Source organism: Poecilia reticulata, chromosome 19, assembly GCF_904066995.2.
Source record: "Poecilia reticulata chromosome 19, P_reticulata-male-v2, whole genome shotgun sequence".
NCBI classification, from domain to species: Eukaryota; Metazoa; Chordata; class Actinopteri; order Cyprinodontiformes; family Poeciliidae; genus Poecilia; species Poecilia reticulata.
Genome location: NC_088848.1, coordinates 1,279,328 through 1,291,841, shown reverse-complemented (window position 1 = coordinate 1,291,841; position 12,514 = coordinate 1,279,328). Strand labels below are relative to the sequence as shown.

The following is a 12,514-nucleotide window of genomic DNA, read 5'->3' as shown; positions in this document are numbered from 1 at the left end:
ATTGAGCTAAATAATGAGCCTGGAGCAAAGCTGAATACTGAGCTAAATATTTAGTTCAGTTTGCAGTATTTACCTCCAAACTAGATATTTAGTTTGAAGCTAAATACTTTGTTGGAAAAGTAAATATTTAGCTTGCTAATTGAATATTTAGTTTGAAACTGTGACATTTCTAAATCGGCGAATAAATAAATCCATAACACTTTATTTGAAGGGGTGTGCATAAGACTGACTGTCATAAACATGACATAACATCTGTTATGAACATAAAGAAGTCTTTATGAATGTTTATGACAGCTGTCATTCGGTAAATAAAGACACTTTTAATGCAAAGTTGCTCTAAAAGTTGCATTGAAAGTCCATTAAAAATGCCAACTTTGCATTAATTTATCATAATTTACAAAATAATGCAAAGTTGGCTCTTTTAATGGACTTTCAATGCAACTGTTTTAGTCTACGATCTAACCAGACATCAATACGTATTAATGCCTGTGGCAGCAGCCATAGACCGCCACGAGTCAGAGGCAATGAAGACGTGTTTGCGCACGACTCAAAAAAAAAAAAAAAAAAAAAGCTATTGCGGACATAAAAGTCTCGCGAGAAAAAAAAAAAGAGAATAGTCTTTACTTCGTTTTTATGGCAGTTGACAAGCAACGTTTAATGCGGTATTAAAATAGGACGCTTAACAAAAATAAATAACATAATAATAATGTAAGGAGGAAAAATGTCGGTACCTTAGTGTGAAGCCGGGATTAATGCAGCACTCGGAGCTTCACAGAGAAGGGGGTTCTTTATTCTCAAGAGGACACTGTTCCCTCCGAGTTTAAACAAAATTCATTCAACATATGAATCTCATTCATCTATTCAATGAGATTCAATATATGGAGAAATAAATGTCCCGTATTTCGAAAGGGTAGAAAGCGTTAGCTTCAGTGAAATGGCGGGCTAGCAACGCGGTTAGCGCTCAACAGAGTAGAAAGCAGCTTCGAGTAAAAGCTGAAATATATATAACGGCTAAACAAACGGCTAAACAAACGGCTAAACAAACAAACAAACAAACAAACGGCTAAACAAACAAACAAACGGCTAAACAAACAAACGGCTAAACAAACAAACGGCTAAACAAACAAACGGCTAAACAAACAAACGGCTAAACAAACGGCTAAACAAACAAACAAACGGCTAAACAAACAAACGGCTAAACAAACAAACGGCTAAACAAACAAACAGCTAAACAAACAAACGGCTAAACAAACAAACGGCTAAACAAACGGCTAAACAAACAAACGGCTAAACAAACAAACAGCTAAACAAACAAACGGCTAAACAAACAGCTAAACAAACAAACGGCTAAACAAACAAACGGCTAAACAAACGGCTAAACAAACAAACAAACGGCTAAACAAACAAACGGCTAAACAAACAAACGGCTAAGCAAACGGCTAAACAAACAAACGGCTAAACAAACAAACGGCTAAACAAACAAACGGCTAAACAAACAAACGGCTAAGCAAGCAAACGGCTAAACAAATAAACGGCTAAACAAATAAACGGCTAAACAAATAAACGGCTAAACAAATAAACGGCTAAACAAGCAAACGGCTAAATAAACGGCTAAACAAACGGCTAAACAAAAGGCTAAATAAACGGCTAAAAAAGCAAACGGCTAAACAAACGGCTAAACAAAAGGCTAAATAAACGGCTAAAAAAGCAAACGGCTAAATAAACGGCTAAACAAAAGGCTAAATAAACGGCTAAAAAAGCAAACGGCTAAATAAACGGCTAAAAAAGCAAACGGCTAAATAAACGGCTAAAAAAGCAAACGGCTAAATAAACGGCTAAAAAAGCAAACGGCTAAATAAACGGCTAAAAAAGCAAACGGCTAAACAAACTGCAGTGGCACCTCTAGAAGAGGACAAACAGAAAAACAGGACATTAGCATCATCTCCGCTGCTTTGTCCACGGAAGATAATTCAGTTCCAACATTAATTACCGAGCAGTTGGATTCTTCTCTCATGTGGCCATGGAGTCGTCTTCTCCACCAGGTCTCGGATCAAAAAATGTCCTTCTCTTCCGTTTTAGCAGTTAGTGCCGCAGTTCATCAACAAGAGGTTTTTTCTACTTCCGGTAATTTTAGACCTCTCTGTAGCAACAGCACCACATGCTGACAAAAACAAGAATTACAACCAGCCGGTGAAATAAAAGCAAAACATGGTTTACAAAATACATTTGACATGAACCCATTTTTCACCTGGTTACATTAGCAAAAAGCAATGAGATGCAGAAGTGGAAATGTTCCGTAAATTGCGTACCAGTTCCCTTCTCTTTCCTTGAATGAAAAATAAATCAATAGAATATTTGAGATTAAATGGTTCTCCAACCACAAAATTTAAAACTTTCTATTAACGTATTTCAAGACAAATTATTATTAGTATTATTTTTAACTGAGTTTAAGAGTTTTTCAGGATGAGTTTGGGAGGAAATATCCAACTATGGTTCTCTGCTATCTGAAGTTAGAAAATCAGTGGTTTAATTATTGAGCAAAGTATAAATAATTGCTGTCAAAAATCCAAACACATTAATTCCTTTCACAGAGTTTTATTATTTTTGACAGTTGTCTGCCTCATTTTCCTTTGGAAACAAAGTTATTGGTTAAATTAAAGTGATTTCAAATCTAAATTTGCCAAGAGTATAAATAACTTATAGAACTCAAGACAACATATAACCTCACTCATTTCTAACATAGTTTCCATGTTCGTCTTTATTTCCTATTTAAAATCTTCAGATCAGCATTGAGAGCGACAGATTAAGTTCATTTAGAAGCAACATGAAATGAAAGTAATGCATAAAAAGCCATTTGGTTGCATTTTGTATTTGCATTTTGTGAAACACACCCAAGATTAAACCTGCATGCAAAAAGCCAGACATGAAAGCGCAGCGGTTTTCCTCCTGTTTCAGGCCCAGTTCAATAATCGCTTCATCGTATTTTCAGGTCAACATTTCCATTTAATTCACACCATTTTATTCACCAGCTGCATTTTAATAAAAGCTACATTAAGAGCAGACTGTTCTCTTCAAAATCCACATTTTCAGCTAATAAGAAAAAACTGAAATATCAAAGTAAAACTGTGGCGCCGTCCTTTTAAAACCTTGGGTTGGTTTATTTTGGGAAAATGTACTTCACTGTGTAGTGACGTCACTAATTGTTGAAAATCTATTGTTTTGTGTCTTACCGTTAATACACAGGATTATTCTTAAAACAGAAAGGCACTGATTAATCCTGTTGTTTCTGACATAACCACACATTTCAACAGTGTTGTTTTGATTTTTGATACATACATCTAAGCAAAAATATATGATATTTTAAGTGTTTTCTTGCCATTCTGATCATTAGAGTGACACAGAGCATAACTAGCTGACGTTAACATGTTAGTCAGGCCGTCTGTTCATGTAGCTACCCTCCAGCTAGCAGCTAACAGCTCTCCTAGCTTCGCAGCTCCATATGTTTGATTTACCAACAATATTAGTAACAAAAATGAAGGGGGCTGTAGGCCAGCTGACCAGTAGTGTGCAGCCACACATACTTAAAACCTCAGGATTGGTGAAGTGAAACCAGTTTCTCATTAATGCTGAAGTCAGTTAAAAAACAAATGGTCTTCATACCATCAATAGCCATTTTCCTTCTTTGTCAGTTTCTCTTCCCCATTTTACTTGATTTCCTCTTCTTGCACTTTAAATCAGTAACCGTGGCGATGGACATCTATTTAAAGAAAAACGGCTTCAGCAAAAAAACAGCAAAAATATCAGATAACTGCACAAAAATCAACACTCCTACGTTTTATTATGCAACATTTCCACATGTACAGGATTTTTTAAAACAGTTCAGTTTCACAAATAAATCAGTTGACAAATCAATGAAAAGTCAAAAACTAACTTGTTTTTCCCTTTACACCACGCAGTACCATCCTGTGGCCTAAACCAATGACGTTTCTTTATTTTTAGCATTTATTCTGGGATCTAAGTATGTGAATATATGTGAACATGCCACTAAAAATAAAACTATGTGTGTTTGTACAATACACCAGTTAATTGATTTGTCGGCTCGTTTATTTAAGAGTCCGTCAGAGTGACATAAGACTTGATGTGCTGATGCCGTTTGTGCTTTTCCTGGATCGTGTTTAGAGCTATGCTAACGTCAGACGAAGCTGGTGAACAATAAATTAACATAAATAACAAACATATCACATATAAAACAAATTTAACAGAAATTAAAATGATGGATTTGAATGAAAACGGAATTATGAAGTACCTCAACTCAGACGCTAATTTATGAAGATGATGTTATTTTGCGTAATAATAACTTTCCTTCAATAGGCAAAAAGGTCAAAAACTTTTGTATTTTCTGTTCAGTTTACAAAATGATTTTCATCTATATCTCTACACACAGAACAGATCTGCATCTGTTCACTTCCTCGTAAACCAATACTACAGAATACATCATTATTTTGTTGTATTGGCACAATGCTTTTCTTAAAGGATAAAATCTTAACACTATATTTTGCAAAAACTTTCTGATAAATTTCTGCTGGTTGAAAAAAACTTTAGATTTTGTCAAATTTTCACCTAAGAGAAATGTTCACACAGAAACCTGCTGGGCTACGTTTTTAATCCAAACACCAGGCCAGAGCAATAACCCAGTTTACAGAATAAACTACAGGACGGCCATTTTGAACTACAGACCAACAACAACCAGATCCGACCTCGACGAACCTCGTATTCAGGATGAAAGAAAATATTTTGCAGTGTAATAATGATAATGTCACAGTAATAATCACATCACAGAACAACTTTTTTCACGTACGCTAACGTTAGCTTGTTAGCTGCTAAGTAGTTAGCACAAGCTAGTGCTAGCTATGCTAAACATTCAGACACTGACTGAAGAACTGGTCATAAAGTAAAGAAAACAAACTATATTTCATAAAATTTAACTGTCAGGTAAAGTCATTTTAGGCGTCGTTAGCTTTAACAAACCGTTCTGCGCTAAACGATTAGCCTATTTTTCTTTGGTATAATTACGTTAATTTTTCGTGTAGATGATGTAGCAGGTTTCAGGTGCTCACCATTACCTGAATATTTTAGATTTTACTCTAATTTCATTTATTTTGGTTCTAAATAACCAAAATAAATGATTATTATGATCAGACAAAAATACATTTATGACTTCCTGTTAATGGTTCTAAAGGAAATATAATTTTATGACCAAATAAAATAAATAAATCATCATATTTGGTTATAAAAAATCACATTTTCTTACAGTAGACTATTGCTGAATATTATAATATTTAGGGCTTAGGACTTTGGCAACTAAATCTTTAGTTGTCGCAGTATGCTGAAAGTTTCCCACTGTTGGTCCGAATCAATAAAACATTTTAATTTGATGCCCAAAACGGCAAAATCATGTTGGTGATAATGACTTTAGTTTTACAGTGGAAAATGAGTTCGGTCACTTAAGCTAAAGTTAGCCTTTCACCTGCTAATTAGCCAAAGCTAGCTTAGCATAACAATAACAATCTGACCAAAGAATCGATCATAAAGTTTGTCAGTTTCAGTTGTTTTGTTTTGAAATACTTCATGTATGAAATGGAGCCGTGGGACGAATTTTCATATAGAGAAAAAAATAAGAAATGTTGGTCTCAATAGGAACTGGGGAGAAACCGAAATGAAGGCGCCGTTGTCTTCATTTCCTAAAGATCTGATGTGTTTTTATGACCAGTTTCCATTTGAACACGTAGGCTGATCCTGGCTTCCTTCCAGACTGAAAAATGCATGTTAGGTAAATTAAACTCTCTTGCTTTTCGTGGTGATGTGAGTTTCAGTGCAACGATGTGACGGATTGCTACATTTTCCAAGGTGTAACAAAAGTCTTGCCTCGTGTTTTTAACCATAATTCATATTCATTTATCCAGGAAAATCAGCCCAGGCCTTTAGATCCGTCTGTTTCAACACTGATCTGTGTGGCTGTGATGTTTCAGTGGATAAACATCCAGGCTACAATGACCCAGATCTAAATGAGCATCAAACCAATAAAAACCAAGTCATGATGGAAAACAGACCCGCCATTAAAGATGGACGCCTCGTCTTAGCAACAAGCCTGATTCCAGTGAAAGTTTGCAAAAAGGCTTCTGATTCCTAGCTGCAGTCACACAGACACACATTTAACTACCATCCTCACTTTAAATGTCTTTAAAGTTCAAAGGTCGGGCTTCCTGAAAAGCCCGGTTGCTGTTTTAGTTCCTTCAGAGTTTCCACGTTGCTGCTGAGCCGTTTCTGTTCCTCTGGCTGCGTCTATGTGAACCCCGGCTCGCCTCCGTAAGCGTAGCTGTTGGTCCCGGCCGGCTGGACGTACTCCTCGGTCCTGTCCCAGTCGGAGACCCAGCCGCCGCCGCCGCCTCCGTTGGGGTCGGAGCCCTGGGTGGTGGCGCCGTAGCCGGCTCCTCCGCTGGAGCGGTACAGTTCCTCCGTCTCGTTGGCGAGCTCGTCCTCGTCCAGGATGCCGCACTTCTCCACGCTCAGCTCCTCCGGCTCGGCCCACGGCTGCTTCTCCCCAGAGGCAAAAATACCTGCACAGAAACATCGGCCGCAATTCCCGAAAAAATTAATCTGCATCCTGCTAATGCGGAAAAACACAATTTAACAACAGCAGCGTTTCTATTAAATGGAAATATAAATATAACATAATTTGAGGCTTGGTTATATTTGAACCCAGCTATATATATATATATATATATATATATATATATATATATATATATATATATATATATATATATATTTAGTTAGCTTGCTGCTCTTGGGCCCCCTGGTTGTATGGAGGTCCTATGCTGCCAAAACATAATGCTGACAAACAGGAAATGTTTCCCAGAAATCATTCTGAGAAAAATCACACGAAGACTTCAGAGAACGATGACGAGTTAAGACTCACCATAAAATATAACCCCGCCATAATGAACGAGTGAGGCGATCAGAAACACACCCTGCCACTCCTCCCGCGTCTGAACACAGAAAACAGACAAATCAATTAGAAAGAAGGACTTCAAGCACTGGGCAGAAGTGAGACTCTGATAAACTGTTTTCAGACTTTAATCCACCTCAGAGTTCGGCCTGGTGTAACTTATGGAAGTGGATGAAAACCAACAAGTGTTTCAGAAGAACGAACTGCTGCTGTGGCAACATTTTAATTCACAAACGCAACAGAAAAATGTGATTTCAGGAAAGAGAAAAGCAGCTTCAGTTTTTATTAAGTCACCGCAGTTCTGGATTTCTCTCCCTTTTAGGATTTTAATTATTTATTTCAATGGTTCCTTTTCCGGCAGCACGATAATAAAATATACAAATGCTTTGCTTTTTGTCCAGGATTGTTGCACAACTTCAGGTTTGCGGTGGGTCAGAGGTCTTCAGGGTCAGAGGTCACTGCAGTTTGTAACTTTTATAAAAATGTTTTTTTTTACACGTTTGTTAAAACTGAGACAGAATCTGTGAAAAGATCGATCTCCTCTTCTCCCCTGAGCTGAAGAAATGCACCAAACACAACCAATCAGAGCCAGGAGGCGGGGCTTACCGCTGTTAACCAGCCCCATGTATGCGCTGCTGAAGGGTGTTAGGATCATAAACACTGTTGCATCGTTTTGATCCGTTTCTTGAATCTGTCAAACGATCAATAATGATGAGCTCTCACCTTGTTCTTGGTCATGGCGCCAACGATCAGCGGGCAGACCATGCCGGACAGCGTGCCCACGCCGTTGGAGATCCCCATGAGGATGCTGGCGTACCGCGGCGCGATGTCCAGGTGGTTGACGTTAAAACCTTCACAGGACGGCAAAACGCCCAAAATTACGATAAAGTTTTAATTCAATTTACGCTAAAATGTTGTTAAAACCAGAGTCGGGTTGTAAAAACTTACATTTACTTGAGTAACTTTTTTTATTTTATTTACTTTTCGGAGTATTTTTACTACGTTGCACTTTTTTCTCTTAATTGAATAATTGTATTATAAAGTATTTCTTCTCTTACTTGAGTGAAATTTCTGGATTTTCTTCCCACTGAATGAAAAACAAACATGTTTTAACCAAAACTCACCAGACAGATTCAAACCTGAAGCTTTTATTCAAGTTTCATCAGGTTTTTATTCAAGATTTTGTTTTTTTGATCTGAAACATTTTCTGTTGCTTGATTTTGTTACTTTTGTCACTTATTTTGGTTGTTAAAATACCAAAATTTCCAGTTAATTTTACGTTTTGTTGTGTCTGATGATGCACTTTAGCATATTAAATGATTGGATCAGTTTCTCTAAAACTCGTTTGTTTCTCTGAACATTAAAACCTGAACTGGGCTCCACCTGAAATGGCGAACCCGGAGAATCCCACCGCCAGAACCAGGAAGGTGATGGCGACGCCCTTCGTGTGCGAGAAGCCGACCACCAGCAGGAGGGTGGCCTCCATCCCGAACCCTGTGCAGACCAGAGGTCAGAGGTCACAACAAGCAGACATTTCAGCCCTGAATGCAGAAAACTGTTTGCTGAAACGCCGTTATCTCACGACGTGCCCGTTTCTGCTTCCTCATTTCTCCACATGAACGTCTCTGAGCAGAAATAGCTGAGCGAGGCAGAGCCTCTGCTAACACTTAGTCATCGTTTGCCTCGTGTGGCCTGGTGTTTTCACACCACAGCTCACAACTTCACCTCGGTAACGAGGCTGACTGGAGGGTGTGTGCTTTAAAATAATCCACCAGACGATGAAACGCAGCCAGTTGCTGAGTCGCCAGAATAAAATCTACAAACTTACATCCTGAAAATGATTTTTTTATTTGATCTGAACTTAATGCAGCTCAGACTTTCTGCACTGCAAAGACAAGCAGCCCGAATGTTTCTGTGCAAATATCTCATCTAACGGCTCAGCAGGTTTCTGCGGCTTGTTTTAAGTTAATACTTTCTAAATATTGATGAAAATGTTCCAGTGGCAGATTGTTTAACTTGTAATAAGACAAGTGAAAACATCTGCCACTAAAACGTTCATCAATAAGAAATTAATTCAAAATAAGCTGCTGTGTCTTGTTAACCCCGTGCAGTCGCCGCCCGCCGTGCGGCGTACAAGCATGTGACGCATTAATAAGGCTTCGTAATAACACGGACGCATACCGAGTTTTCATAACACGGACGCATACCGAGTTTTCATTTCAACCTTGTTGGACAGCACGGACTTCAAACTTTATAAAAGTGGTTTTTATATTGGTTTTGTGGTTATTTACTTCAAAATAAAGCCAGAAATAAGATCGATCATTTCCGCCTTATTTTGTGGGGTCTAAATGTACCACATTTCGTAACAACCAATGAAAATGTGTTGACGGTCTGTTGCTAGGTAGAACGGAGACACGCGGAGAGAGAGGAGGTGGGGGGATTTGGAAACGGCTAGAGACTATGGAGCAGCGATGCTGTGGATTTTACTAACAGTGTTTTGATGGTTTTTTAGACTATAAGTGTGTTAGTTAGAGTTCGTGGTGTGTGTCGGGTTAGTAGACGTTTTGCTAGCGATCGCTACATGGCTTCATAGCGAGCTCTGACGCACTGAGAAGAGAAAGAATGCGCGCCGGGATGGCCGTTTAGACCTCGCCTCCAATTAACAGTTAGTTCACCTGAAATGAAACAAAACTAAGATATTTGCACTAAAACCTAAAGAAATGTTTGCTTAGATTCTGACCTCCACAGTTCATGATCTTCCTGACGTTTGTGGTGGTCATGATCTGATTGGAGCGCAGGTAGTCGGCGATTTGGCCTCCGATGGGAACGATGATGGTCATCACCAGGTGAGGCAGAGCAGAAAGGATCCCCACCTGGAGCATCGACAGCAAGCGCAGGTCAGTCGACTCAAAGATGGCGACTTTTAAAAACGGTTTCAACTCAACACTCGTTTGTTTGTCTGGAGTTTCAGGTTTTGTTTCTTGTTCCTCAAAGGTTCTTCAAACTGTCAGGAAACAGAGAAGCTTCTTCCTGTTGGCTTCTCTGCTGCATCAGTTCTTTTGTGGAAATATTATGAATTTATTGCATTAAAAAGCAAAACTGAAAAAGCTGGCATGCTTTTTATTGGCTTTCCATTTTTAAATGTTGCTCAATTCTCTAGGATTTTAGTCAAATTCAGGCCGAAATCTGTGAAATCGCTTGATAACTGATGTTCACACAGTTTGTGAAGCTCCAATAAAAGTTGTGGTTTTTTTTCTACTTCCTGCTCTGCTTTGTGTTTTTCCTGCCTCCTAAAATAAACGCTGTGGTTGATGAGTACCTTGCTGATTTCGAAGCCAAACACTTCCTCAAAGTAGGCGGGCTGGCTGATGAGCAGCAGGTAGAAGGTCCAGCTGCGGCAGAAATTGGCCACTATGATGGCGTAGACCGGCATGGAGGTGAAGAACGATTTCCACGGAGTGTTGAACTTCTGCAACACCAAAACGCTCAGCGGTTCAAACGTTTCTCACAGTCAGGTGCAGCAATTAGCAGGACGACGACGACCAGCAGAAACTAGATCTGTGGTCAGTGCGAAACGTTGGGCTGACAGAGAAACAGGCGGTTCACAGATCTGTCAGAGGAGCTGCTGCCGTTTCCCGACTGAGAAAGAAAACATCTGAGTCTGTTTTAAAAGAAGTAAGAAAAGCTTCACGATGAAGCTCATGGCTGGAAGTTTTGCTGTGTGTTTGTTTTCTAAAGCCAGGCTAAGAAAAAAACTTAACCTGCAAGAATAAAGTCAGAACATTAAGAGAAACGACGTAATTCTGAGAATAAAGTGAAACAACGGCAGGTTGAGTCAGATGAAATGATACAATAAAGTCACAATGTTACAAGAATAAAGTTGCAATAATAAGAAAAAGTCATGATAATGTTGGAAAAAATGATAATAAAATGAGGAAAAAGAAATAAAGATGGGAGAAAAACGTCAGAAACACGGTTTGACTGACCGTCACGGCGTGCTGCGCCGACTCGCCGATGCTCTCCTCGATGTACGTCCGCTCCTCCTCCGTGATGGTCGGGTGAGCCGCCGGACTCTCGTACGAAACCAGGATCCAGAAGCAGTACCACATGACCCCGAAGCTCCCTGCAGGGGGCAGAGGTCAAAGGTCGAGACGAGCAGGTCAGTTTGTGTTCATGCAAAACATCACAGCTTCTAAATGAGCTGCTAGTAGAAGAGAGACAATCTGCCGTTAATCTATTTAAATTAAATATTCACATAAAACAAGCTGCTACATCTTGATGAAAAGTTACTTTGAAGTTTTCTTACTTTGCACCAAGATTGAAACTGGAGCAAAAATACTTTGTAAGATTTAGTTTTTTTGCAGTGTTTATCCTGCAGACCGGGTTCTCTGAGAAGGTCGGGGGTCAAAGGTCGCTTACCGTAGACGTAGAAGACGGAGGACCATCCTGAGTACTGGACCAGGATTCCGGCTAGCGGCATGGCGATCACTGCGCCCGCATAAGAGCCTGCAGAACCACAGACAGGCATTAAGAAATCTGTTATCACATTATAAATCATTTATATTTGCAGGATTTATCGTTTCTCTCTTTCTACCAAAACCTGGATATAAAAGTCTTCAGTCTGCTGCTTTGGCCTCAAATAGCTCTTATTTTGAAAGGTCATTTTGTTGTTTCTGATGCTTTGTTTATTTATTTTGGACATTTGAAAATGTTTCCAGTTCCAGTGTTAAATCTTCATTAGAATGTAAAGTTTAATGATCTTCGATGTTTTCTAACATTATGTTACTGGAAAATGGTCTCAAAACAACGATATTATCGTTTATTGCCATAAACAATAATATCGTTTATCCCAGAAGCGATAACTTCTGGGACGATTTACAATCCAGCAACATTTATGTCAAATAATCAGCAGTTTTAATCAACAGCTGTGTTGGATTTCAGGTGAAAATGTATCGTGATGATTCTGCTGAACAGTAAGAAGCAGCTGTGTGATGTACGGCAGACCCTGAACGCACCACAGAAGGCCGTCGTGGCCAGGCGGCTCCGCTCCAGCGGCGGGGCCCATTTGGCCCAGATGCCGTGGCAGGCCGGGTAGGAGACGCCCTGAAGGAGAGACAGCGAGTTAAACACCACAGGACTCACATGACAACCTGATGGACTTCAGACGTTTCACATCAACACACACACACACACACACAGACACACACACACACAGACACACACACACGCAGACACACACACACACAGACACACACACACACAGACACACACACACACACAGACACACACACACACAGACACACACACACACAGACACGCACACACACACGCAGACACACACACACACAGACACACACACACACACAGACACACACACACAGACACACACACACACAGACACACACACACACAGACACACACACACACAGACACACACACACACAGACACACACACACACACGCAGACACACACAGACACACACACACACAGACACACACACACAC

General features: G+C 39.6%; 1 protein-coding gene and 1 long non-coding RNA gene across 3 annotated transcripts in view; both read right to left on the bottom strand.

The window, feature by feature from the left end:
- Window positions 1-1,546, bottom strand: part of LOC145549083 (uncharacterized) — a 29,442-nt gene extending 27,896 nt beyond the window's left edge. Inside the window, exon 1 of the long non-coding RNA XR_014085031.1 lies at window positions 732-1,546. This is a non-coding gene — a long non-coding RNA (uncharacterized LOC145549083). The remainder of the gene's footprint in view (window positions 1-731) is intronic.
- Window positions 1,547-3,819: 2,273 nt separating this feature from the next.
- The window catches only part of LOC103481051 (vesicular glutamate transporter 1-like), a 29,820-nt gene continuing 21,125 nt past the window's right edge, over window positions 3,820-12,514 (bottom strand). For both annotated transcript variants that reach the window (XM_008436297.3, XM_081600463.1), the window contains 9 exons: window positions 12,025-12,112; window positions 11,429-11,515; window positions 10,996-11,132; window positions 10,329-10,478; window positions 9,750-9,882; window positions 8,393-8,503; window positions 7,733-7,860; window positions 6,980-7,049; window positions 3,820-6,617 (listed from right to left, as the gene is read on the bottom strand). In XM_008436297.3, the coding sequence (XP_008434519.2) occupies window positions 6,343-6,617; window positions 6,980-7,049; window positions 7,733-7,860; window positions 8,393-8,503; window positions 9,750-9,882; window positions 10,329-10,478; window positions 10,996-11,132; window positions 11,429-11,515; window positions 12,025-12,112 (1,179 nt within the window). In that variant the 3' untranslated portion in view covers window positions 3,820-6,342. The remainder of the gene's footprint in view (window positions 6,618-6,979; window positions 7,050-7,732; window positions 7,861-8,392; window positions 8,504-9,749; window positions 9,883-10,328; window positions 10,479-10,995; window positions 11,133-11,428; window positions 11,516-12,024; window positions 12,113-12,514) is intronic.